Source organism: Prunus mume, linkage group LG7 (genome assembly GCF_029339155.1).
Source record: "Prunus mume cultivar Tortuosa linkage group LG7, ASM2933915v1, whole genome shotgun sequence".
NCBI classification, from domain to species: Eukaryota; Viridiplantae; Streptophyta; class Magnoliopsida; order Rosales; family Rosaceae; genus Prunus; species Prunus mume.
In genome coordinates, this window is record NC_142704.1 from 15,388,061 (window position 1) to 15,399,509 (window position 11,449).

The 11,449-nt window shown below is 35.3% G+C and overlaps 2 protein-coding genes across 2 annotated transcripts; one reads left to right on the top strand and one right to left on the bottom strand.

The window, feature by feature from the left end:
* Positions 1 to 2,261: 2,261 nt before the first annotated feature.
* Positions 2,262 to 6,903, bottom strand: EYA (eyes absent-like protein). Its single transcript, XM_008240059.2, has 6 exons — positions 6,733 to 6,903; positions 6,092 to 6,377; positions 5,809 to 5,976; positions 4,742 to 4,835; positions 3,080 to 3,268; positions 2,262 to 2,770 (listed from the first exon to the last, which is right to left on the bottom strand). The coding sequence occupies exons 2-6, from the start codon at positions 6,323 to 6,325 to the stop codon at positions 2,511 to 2,513; spliced, it is 945 nt and encodes a 314-aa protein (XP_008238281.1). The 5' UTR covers positions 6,326 to 6,377; positions 6,733 to 6,903; the 3' UTR covers positions 2,262 to 2,510.
* Positions 6,904 to 8,632: 1,729 nt separating this feature from the next.
* Positions 8,633 to 11,236, top strand: LOC103336922 (plant intracellular Ras-group-related LRR protein 5-like). Its single transcript, XM_008240061.2, has 3 exons — positions 8,633 to 9,242; positions 9,799 to 10,715; positions 10,813 to 11,236. Exons 1-3 carry the CDS (start codon positions 8,714 to 8,716, stop codon positions 10,969 to 10,971), a joined length of 1,605 nt encoding a protein of 534 aa, XP_008238283.2. The 5' UTR covers positions 8,633 to 8,713; the 3' UTR covers positions 10,972 to 11,236.
* The last annotated feature ends 213 nt before the right edge of the window (positions 11,237 to 11,449 follow it).

Genomic DNA, 11,449 nt, shown 5'->3' on the forward strand with positions numbered 1-11,449 from the left:
AAGGAAGGGTGGTGAGAGTGATGAAGATGGGTGGAGGAAAGGTGGTGGGAGGGAGGCGGACGAAATGTGTATGGAATGTTACATAAAATGAAAATATAAAAACTACAAGCCACAAACAATTTTAAGTTGTTTTTTTTGTTATAATTATCCTCATTCATCTGTCCTTCATCTTTTTCATGGCCTTTTCTTCGTTCTTTTTCATCCATATATTTTCTTTCTATCTCTAAAAAAAAATATTAACAAAAACGAATAAATTACCAAACTAGCTTCGATTAATTTCAATGTGAATTCGCTTCATGAAACGGTCTTGGTACGTAGCATGCTCATTGGTGAGTACCCTTAACTTAGCAAGGCATCATAATTTGAAGAAAGCAATAGCCAACAAACAAAAAGAAGAAAAAGAGTTATCTATCAACAACAACAGAGAAATCAGAACAATATATAATCAATTTTGTCGACACTTGCAACAGTATCACATCAGATGCAGACATCTTAATCAATGTGCTGCCCTTGGATTAAACTCCAAACTAAAATTCTTAGCTATTCAATCACCCAAACCACCATTCTGAGCCTTATCATAGTCAAGGCTAGGGGAAATCCAAAATGAGGAAGAGAGAATAGGGGATAAGGGGAGGGAGGATTCTATGGATCGATTCATTTATTAGGATGGTGACATTTGTAAAAAAGTGACTACTAGAAGGAGGAGAGATATTATGACCCAAAAAATGAGGAGACAAACAAAAATGATGACACACTTTTAAGTCATGCTTACATATATAAAACTACCTATTTATTTATTTATTCGTACAAGCGATTGAGATGGGAGGTTTACACAAATATTTATTAGGTGTTTTGGGGTGTCGAATTTCTGCTCATATAGTTGGAGGTGGAAGAGCTCAACCAACTAGGATATACCCTATTAACAACTACCTATTTATTTTGTGATATTTTTTTACCAATCTTGAAAGGGAATTTAAAAAGAAAAAAAAAAAAAAAAAAAGGAGATGGGGTTTTCTCACACACACACTACCAAAGTGCCATAGGAGTGCGAACCTAAGATTACTGGTCTACAAGTCAATGCCATTTTTAACTCAAACTTCGTTGACAAATTTTAAGTTCATACCCCGACCCTCGTTCATAGGAAATATGAATGTTTCCTATCTCCAAATTCCACACTTTAATCTCTGCGATTTAGATAGTCTATTTTGATTACATTGGGAGGAATTCAAATGAATTCCATAGCTTATTGCATACACTTTCTCTTTCTGAGCATCTTCAGGTATGGCTTTTTTGGGCACATATATATATGCACCTTTCAATTTAGTTGAAATAAGCTTTTGGGTTTTTGGTAATGCAAGTTTCCGAGATTTTCTTCTTCCAATTTTCCTCCAATTCACTTTAAATTTGTCACTGACAAGTTGCATAATCCTGCTTCTTGTATCATGCTCATTATATATAGTTCTCTATTTAAAGCTAAAACACTCTTCCAGTTGGGTTTTCTAACTTTTCTTTTCCTCTTGCCAGTTATGGAAAGAATGTGTGATGTCCCCTGTATCCGAGGCAGTTGTCTTCTAGAATCTAAGAAGAGAAAGAGTGAAAGAGTTTTGAGCTTTAATTTATAATGCCAGCTCCACTTGCCCCATATCCAACTCCTCCAGCACCATACACACCACCGGCAAATGGTATCATTACTCAAAATCTGTCTTCATCTTATTTGGCTTGAAAACAATGTGAATTTTCTCTCTATTTTTCCTGCTGAGAAAATGAGGGATTGGTTGAGAATTCTTGTCATTGTCCAACACTGATGTCACAAATGTCACAGGATTTTAGTTTTAATTTTCTTTTCCTCCCTTCTCTGTTTCTTCTTCTTCTTCTTTTGTTCCTCTAAACACAAATAATGTCACAGGATTTTAGACTAAACTGTACAAGATTAGCAAAATGTCTACATTTCATTTGCATTCAATTCATAACATGGATATGTTGTTTAACTAGGAGGAAACATGGGGACTATCTATAAGAAGTTGATAACTAAAACTTATCCCTATAATCCAATTGAAAATGATGGGATTAGGAGGGATAAATTTTAGTCATCAACCTCTTATGAATAGTCCTCCTTCATCCTCCAAGTTAGACAACAATATCCATCTTATGCCTTGATTGCACATGAAATATAGCCACTTTGCTCGTCTAGTCTAGTCTAGTCTAATCTTCTCTAACAAACGAGATAATTTCTTGTCAGTTTGGTTGATATCTTGCATCACTTTGAGGGTAACAAATCCAAAACTGTGTAGATTAATATCCACGTCGAGACAGAAGTTTACAATTCCTAGCATGAAGCCAACCAATTAATCTACAAGAACAAATACAATCAATTTTGGCTAATCTGGTGGTCATCTTCATCAAACTGAGTTGATTGATACAAATTGTTTCAAGACATAATTCCTAACATTGGTTGGATTTTATGTACAGGCAGATGTCCCAAGAACAGCTCATTGCAAATCCAGTGAGTTTCACTCTTCTTCATCTTCAACATCAGAGCTCCCATATACAACAGAAAAATAAAATCCGAGGGTCCTGGATGTGAGGCCTGGAAACCTGTGAGAGCCTCCTGGTCGCATATCAATCTTAACCAATGGCCATTGCATTGCTTGCGCAGCTTCACACTCCTCCCATCCATCCCCAATTACGCAGAAGCGGACATTTGGGTGGTTAAAACGCACCTTGATCTGCTGAAAACATTGCAGTTTTCCCACTTCCCAGGAACTATAGACTGAAGAAATTATAAAGATTTGTCAGTACCCATATAAGTTGTTGAAAGCCCCACTAATGCATAAAACAAGGTCTATATGTCGATCACCAGAATCCATGAAACAAATAGAATAAAATAAAACTATGTGACGCATCAGGACTCCACTTCTTGCATACGCACTACTTCAAATCAAGTTTTCCAATAATTTTAAACTGCATTAGGGGACATTAATTCTGATTCTTAACACTAGCTACAGTGTCGTTAATGACAAAATAATCTAGAAAGAAAAATAACAAGCTTCGCAGACATTAAGTGATAAGGATTACTAACCATTTTCATCTGTTATCATATTGTTGAGTCGAAAGAGCAAGCATTTTACAAGACTGGGGATCAATGATCCAGATGTCACTAAAAGATTAATGTGCTGATACTTTGAAGCAGAAGATTCATTGATCCCATCAGCAGCCACAAGAGATGTCTTTTTGTGCCCAGCAGAACACTCTTCCAAGAAGATGCGCGCTACATTAATACAGGAGGAAGACAATTCTTGAGCAACTATAGAAGAATGTTTAATAATGGAAGAGAACAAAGTCGAGGCATAATGCATTTATGACACTACACAGAGCAAACTGCTCCTTAGGATTACCAGAAAGTGTTGACGGGTGCATCCCAAACATCATTAAGGTGAAGAGAAGCAAGATAACACAATCTTATATGCGATGGCAGAGTATCTATTATAGGAGGTGATGTCTCCGAAAGACGGAAGATGGAGGGGTGTGCCAATTATTTTCTGGCATTACAGTTTAAAAGATGATGACGGTAGACAACTCCTAAAGGTAGAAACATTTTTTTTCTGACACTGTTCAAAACAGGCACTAGCTCCATCTTCCGTATCCTCAACCAATCACCAATCATCAAAGCTAAATAGCAACTATAAAGTTTAGCAATCAATTACTGTCTAATAGGCATAGGATGTGTTATTAAAAGTGCTATTTCCCTACCAAACAGGTGACATCATCATCTTGACTTTCCTAGATCCTCCAAGTATTGACATTCTTCTTTGGTTCAGATGCTTGCCACCATACCACATTAACTGCTTGATAGTTGACAGGGATTTTGAATCTGTTCCCATAGAAACTAATTTGTCCAGCATTGTTCATTCAATCACAGCCAACACCATTACATTCCTTGGGGGCATTCTTTTCACTAGTGTAAAATACTCTTGTTTGACTGCTCAATTCTGTACGAATTAGCAAACCATTCATGCTAACTTCCTTATTTTCTGGTAGCTCCATTCCCACCATGGTTGTATAAGTTTGTCTAGTTTAATGGATACATCTTCTCGATAATCCGTTTCCTCTGCTTTCCTAATTTTTTTTCCCATCGAAAAAGAGAAAGCATTGTTTTGGGTTCACATACCACAAAATTATTAATCTGAAAACCTTATTTCACAGTAACCAAAAAAAAAAAAACCAGTCCTCAGTAAAAGAAATTCATTTTGCATGTTGCACACTGTCTTGAAGTGGAATAACCACAAAGAGTTCAAGTTATAGGATCAATGAGTTGTAAACTATTAGTATGACTTGGTAATAGACCTTTCAATGATTGTGTTCCAACTTTTCATTCATAGAAAGTATTTCGAAATATTTTCCATGCTGATTCAGGATACCCTCAGTGAAACAAAGTTGGAAAACTTACACCAACCCACCAAACATTAATCTCAGCTTGCTTAGCAATGGGTTTCCAGTGTCTACTAATATAACAATGAATCAGTTTTTATACAATCAGATTGCTTCCCCTTAATTGTTAATAGTATTTACATTTTTGCAATTTAGAATACTGGAAAAAAGGCCAGGACTTGTGGAATATATCACCAGGAAGAGGGAAGTATTCAAAGCATTAAACCAGAAGCTTATAGGCCAATGAACAACAATCACGAAAAAAAGCAAAGATACCAAAATCTAGAAGCTGGGACATTATAAAACCAAATACCTGAGGAGAGCCATCTATCTGTATATTTATCAGTCATATCATACAACTCATCCAAGTCTTTTATCATCTCTTGATTTAGGAAACTGTGCAAACCCTGAAATAACAGAAAATGTTTGAATTTTTCTACAGATAGCTCTAACATTAAAACATCCAAAATAGTTTACAGAAGCCTATGCAGCTGACTTAATCGGAAAACAAAAGCACACTAGTTCTTTATACAAATGAATAATAAGAACAGATGTCAAATGAGTATGGTGTAAGCTCAATTTAACTTTTTTTAACACATCAAATTTGTTAATAAGAATGGAATTGAGATTGGTATTAATAGGTGCAAGGTAGCTAGTCCATCAGGAGCTAGCCCTGAAGAGCCAAATTCTGTTAGACAGCCATCAAGCTAAGTCACATGGCAAGAATAATTCTTTCCTCAAGCATAATATGTTCAGGATTCCAAAATGACATGAGCTCTCTGTGGATTGTCTCCATCAAGCATAAATTTCCCAGGTGACTTATGATTAAAAAAAGAGAGTAAGGATTATGCTAGTTATGTGATTTATTTGTCCCTTGAATCTTTGAAAGAAAATGATATTGTTACCAGAGTAAGACCATATATTGTGTTCTATACATCTATTTGATGAAGAATCATCCCTAAGCACTACCTTGATAACATTGCATGCATGACGGTAAAGTACACATATATTTCTTCCTATTTACATCAAATTTTAAGCAAGAGGAAAACATTGCATGACTATTTTTTGAGTTTTGTAACATCTTTAGGTCAGTTCCTTCCAATTTTAAATGCATTTATAACCAATTATATTTCTATAACATATAAGAAAATGATAAATGTTGCATATTGATCATGTACATCAAAGAAACCAGTGCATCACTATCACTGCTAGAACAGTGCACTCTCAATAACGCAACCCTGAAACCAAAAGGCCTGTCTCAATGGTGTAGAAGAATTTAAGAAAACTTTGCATGCATACACCAATTTACAAGTAAAACTTAAAACATGACAAAATTAAAAGAACAAAAACTTCTTCTACAAATAGGATGTGTTTGCACACCTGTTTGTATCTATGGGCTATGAATCTGTGCCTATATGCCAATTTTCTATTGTTGGAATCATCATATGGAGGACCAAACCCATCTTGGTTGAAATCATAATCAGAAAGATTCCGCCCATCATCGTACTGGCTCAAGGCATCAAGAGAGGATTTATTGTAGTTCTCAATCTGCATCACCAATCCCAAAATTTTCAAAATTTCAAATGCCATGTAACTCAGCAAAGAGTGTACGTACACACATACATACGACTATCTGTATTTGTAATTGAAGGTCTAAACTTACTTGTTCATAAAAGAAATGATCGTCACACAAAGCAAGAATGTGCTTCTCCCACATCTTTCCGATTTCAACACCCTCTTGGATATTCTTCAAACCATTGAAAGCCTCTGCATACGTTCCATTCAACAAAGACTTGAGCAGTATAAGAGTTTCATCCATGTCCCATATATAGACATTTATTTTCTGATCCATCCTGCTTTGAGAAAACCCATTTGTCACACTAGTACTTTCACCCATTATCTTCTTCAATTTGGTGTCAATCCTAAGGAGCTAGTTCCCAGCCTGGAGACTGGAGAATTAAACAATCAGAATATACATTTTGTAACTCTGAGCCAAACTAATCAATGAACACAGTTTGCTTGATTTGCTAAAACAACACACACAAACTTCACATTGCTTTTCAAACAACTACAAAACTAGACTTAATTTTACTCAGCAGAAACATTAAGGGGCACAAAAAAGACTTGTCAATGGCTATATAGAAACATTATCGGAGAACAAAAGCTTCTGCCCAGATGGGTTGTATTAAAAGATATCTATAAAGAAAAAAGAAACAGCAACCCAGTTGTAATTGCAATAAAAAACTACAGAATCAAACACAACTTCAGATTAATGATGAAAAGCATTCAAGCTTAGATTCTTACCTTGAGGTCAGCTGGGGCAGTAAAATCGTGGCAACGCAAAACAAAAACGAAAAACAGAGAGTAAATATATAGGACTTCCTTTGGGCTCCAGAGCTCAGGCACAGCTCTCATTTTCATTTTTATCTGAACTGTACAGGCAGCCCGAGCCCAGATTTCACTTTATTTAGGCTTTTGACAGCCCACACAGGAGACCCACAACAAGGTATACATATTCAAAAGTGAGGGATTCAATCTGACCGTCCAATAATGGCTTTGCAATGGATCCGACGGCTAGTAAAGACCCCTTCATTATAACCCCTTATTATAATCTCCCCGTACAATTTCGATCCTTATTAATTTGAGCTCTTGACATATTAGCAAAAATGAATGTCCAAGTACTAAAAAAAGCCTATGTAAGAGATATGTTCGGGCAAGAATTCTATAGTGAGGGCCTCCCAACACTAGAGACAGATGTTAATATTTTCTTTGATGAATAAAATCCTTTTTATTGTTGTTGGCAAGAAAAAGAAAACAGAAAAAGGCAAAAAATTTCAATCCTCTCTCTTTCTCTTGCAAACAAAAGCAAGTTTATAATGCAAATAAATTAAAAACAAGTCCTTTTGATTGATGATGATAGATTAGGCCGGACATTGGCCCGAAGTGTTTTTTATTAGTTTTATTATATAAAAAAAATTTGGCTTGTCACGCCTTCTAACATATAGCTATAAATTATGTTTATTCCAACAATTACATAATATATTTAAACAAATTCGTCACTCTTTTTTTTAAACATGTAAGTTCTTGACTTGTTTATAGTAAGAACACGACATAGTAGGAATCTTTGTCAATGAAAAATTGTAGGGCAGCCAGTCATACCTTGGTAGGAACGAAACCTTGTATGATGTATCTCATTTGTTTAAGACTTTTGGCTCCCATGCATGATGCATCTGGAAAAGGTCAAATGCGTCCGTTCCAAATAAAATCACCATCATCAACTTTATTAATTACCATCTTTTAAAATCAGTTTATATTAATTAACCGAGGCCATGTAAGTCGTGCAAAGAGACAAAATTTTCCCAAATAAATCCCATCCATCTTATCATGAAAGAGAAGGAAAAAAAAAATCCGATCAAATCTTATTGATTGTTATCTTGTTCTTTAAACAGAGAAGATTACTATCCAAATTTGAACTTGTAGGGACATGCTAATAGAAACTCTTTTTCTTTTTTTTTAATAAAGTCAGCGAATTTTGGATGGAATTCTAATTAAAGATTGAATTTTAAAGTATTTGAAAAGGAAATTGTTATTATCTCTTTTGAAAAAAGTGACTTAAATATAATTCAAGCAAATTAAAGATTGGAGAAGTCATCATAGTTGAAATTTGGTATAGCATTTATCCGCTATGCTCAATTTAGATTTTGAGTTGTGATAATTACATCATCACGTGATGTTACAAATTCACGTGTTATAATATGAGTGGATAACGTATTTGTATTTGGTAGTATACTATTAATAAATAAAACATGTACTACAACACGCATGAATAGTTTATTAAAAAAACATGGTGGAAGGATTGGTAATTCCACGTGACAGTGTTATGGTTACACTGAAAAATGTCTAGGTTTTAGTTGCGTTTCACCGCTTTGTTGTAGAAAAAGAAAAGGAAAAAAAAAAAAGTCATCTTAATAATTATTTTGAATTTAAAAAAGTTTTATTTTTGATCAATAATAATCCGAGAAGTTGAAGTAATGTTTTGGAAAGTTAAAAACCTTACTAAAACCAACATATCTTTGAAAAAGAAAAAGAAAATAATGAAAATTATATTACATTAAGAAAAGGAAAAAAAGAGAGGAAAAAGACAATAGGAGAAAGAGGGTACAAGAAAATGGTTCCCCTGTTTTATACAGTAGGGAGGATTAGCAGCCCATAGAATCAAAAAGAAATTCAAAATTCCCGACTATCCTTTTCTTGCTTGGCAAACTCTCTCCACAGCGCCAAAGCCATGGGTGTGAAGCGCAAGCAAGAAGACCCTCCACCATCCTCTGCCTGTGTAGAAACAGTAGAAGAAATAATGAAACTCTACAAGTCCCTGCCACCAAGACCCTCCATTGAAGAGGTTGAAGCAGCCCAGTCTGTGCTCAAAACAGTCAACAGTGAGGAGGAAAAGAAGCTTGAGGAGATATCAAAGCAAGAGAAGCCCGAAAATGTCCCTGAAGAGCTCTTCTCTGTGTTGCAGGAGGTGAAGAAAACCATGGTTTTGTTTCAGAGCCAGGACCAGAGGAAAGAGGCTGCTCATGTGGTTGAGATGGAGGGTTTGTTTCAGACCTTTGATGATCTTATCCAGACAGTTTCTGGGTTGGTTTCTGGTGATACTCAGGTTCAAAAACATGTTAATTTAGAGAACCCAGTTGAGAAAATTGGGAGAGAAACTGTGATCAGTGATGAAAGTTTGACGATGAAGAAGGAAGATAAGGAATCAGAGAGAGATGGGTTTAAGGGTGTGGTGAGAAGTGCTTCCACTTTGTCTTCAGGTTAGCATAAAAAAAATTCAATTTAATTTGAGAATTGAAGTCTATGAAAAGCATGAATTTATATAAGAATTATGTGTTCGAGATAATATTTGATGTGATGATTATACTTTGGATTTGAAAGTACTTAGGTGGTACGATTTTTTTTCTGTTTTTTTTTTTTTTGTTCTTCTGTGAGGAATGATAACTTTTTTTTCATTTCCTAAATCTTTATCCGCTATCACCTGGAGAAGAAGAATGTTGAAATTTTATTCATGAGGGTATAAAACCTTTGAATCAATACGATGTTCATGTTTTGATGAACCTCAAATAAATAAATAAAAGGTCTTATATTAGTCCTTTCTTGTTCTGTCTTCAAAGTCTCCATCCTATGAGAACTATTGAATGTTTTTATGAGCTATGTTTTCTGTTCTTCATTTTGTTTTCTTGTTCAACTATCATATTATGGTTGCGTAGATATGTGTATAGATTGTAAGGGCAAAAAGTTGTATATCTTTAAAAAAGGAGATGGGTTTTATGGCTAGCTGAAAATTTCTTCAATGTTTTGATATTGTTATAGGTGCGGTGGACTCTGAGAAAATGAGTCTAATGAAGGTGGCAGCTGTCATTGAAAACACTGCTAAAAGTGGTGCTGTAGTTCTTGATCTTAAAGGGAAGTTGGAAGATAAAGTGGAGTGGCTTCCTGTATCGCTTGGGAAATTATCAGAAGTCACTGAACTGGACTTCTCTGAAAACCGGATCATGGCCCTTCCGCCAACGATGGGTGGCCTTAAAGCCTTAACAAAGCTTGACATTCACTCAAACCAGCTTATAAACCTTCCAGAGTCATTTGGTGAGTTGAGCAATCTCACTGATCTTGATCTCCATGCAAACCTGTTGAAGTCTCTGCCAGCTTCATTTGGGAACTTGATTAACCTTATTACCCTTGATTTGAGTTCAAATCAGTTCACCCATTTGCCTGATGTAATTGGGAAATTGGCCAGTTTGAAGATATTGAATGCTGAAACAAATGAGCTTGAGGAATTGCCTTACACGATTGGATCCTGCACGTCACTTGTGGAGCTACATTTGGATTTCAATCAGCTAAGAGCTCTGCCAGAGGCAATTGGAAAGCTCGAAAGCTTAGAGGTTCTTACACTTCACTACAACAGAATTAAAGGGTTGCCAACAACTGTTGGGAATCTTAACAATCTGAAGGAGCTTGATGTCAGCTTCAACGAAATAGAATCCATACCCGAAAACTTGTGCTTTGCAGTGAGCATAGAAAAACTGAATCTTGCAAACAATTTTGCAGACTTAAGAGCCTTGCCACGATCAATCGGAAATCTTGAGATGCTTGAAGAGTTGGATATCAGTGATGATCAGATTAGAAATTTACCACACTCCTTCAGACTTTTGTCAAAACTGAGAGTTTTTCGTGCGGACGAGACACCTTTGGAAGTTCCACCAAAAGAAGTTATAAAAATGGGTGCCCAGGTAATGCAAAATATATATGCTACTAGGGTTTTTAGTCTGTGTATGTCTAACTTTGATATATAAAAAACTCATATTCAACTTGTTTGTTGATCACCAGGCAGTTGTACAGTACATGGCAGATTATGTTGCCGAGAGAGAGAGTGCTAAATTTCAGTCATTGAAGAAGAAGAAGAAGAAGGGATTTTGGTTCTGGTTTTGCTCAAAACTTTGCTCCATTGGTAGAAATTCAACCAAGAACAAACCGGTACTAGTTTGAAACCTTGCTTACATTTTTTTCCTCTGAAGAAATTGTGCCACAGTAATGGCCTATTGTCCATATTTATTCGAGTGAGACCAAAAACTTTTCTACTTGTAGAGTGGTTTTGCTTGGGCCTAGTGGGTTGAGAGAGAAAATATAACAAAACATCATACCCTATTATATTATGTGTGCGGATAATAAGTTAATAACTCTTACTCTTTGAGATAATTTTTGTTGATACAATTATGAAATTGTCTTCAGTTGGAATTTTCATTCGCTAAAATTCGAGAGAGAAATTATTATATGGTATCGGAATATTATTGTATAATTAAGGGGTGCATTGATGAATTTATGTTTCAAAGTATAATATAATTACTCTTGAAATCCAATTGGTACCTTTACTGACACTGTTTTTCCAAGATAACGGTGCAATAAACTAATGCATTTTATTTTATTAAAAAAAAAAAAAGAAGAAGGCTCTTGTGAGTTTCATATG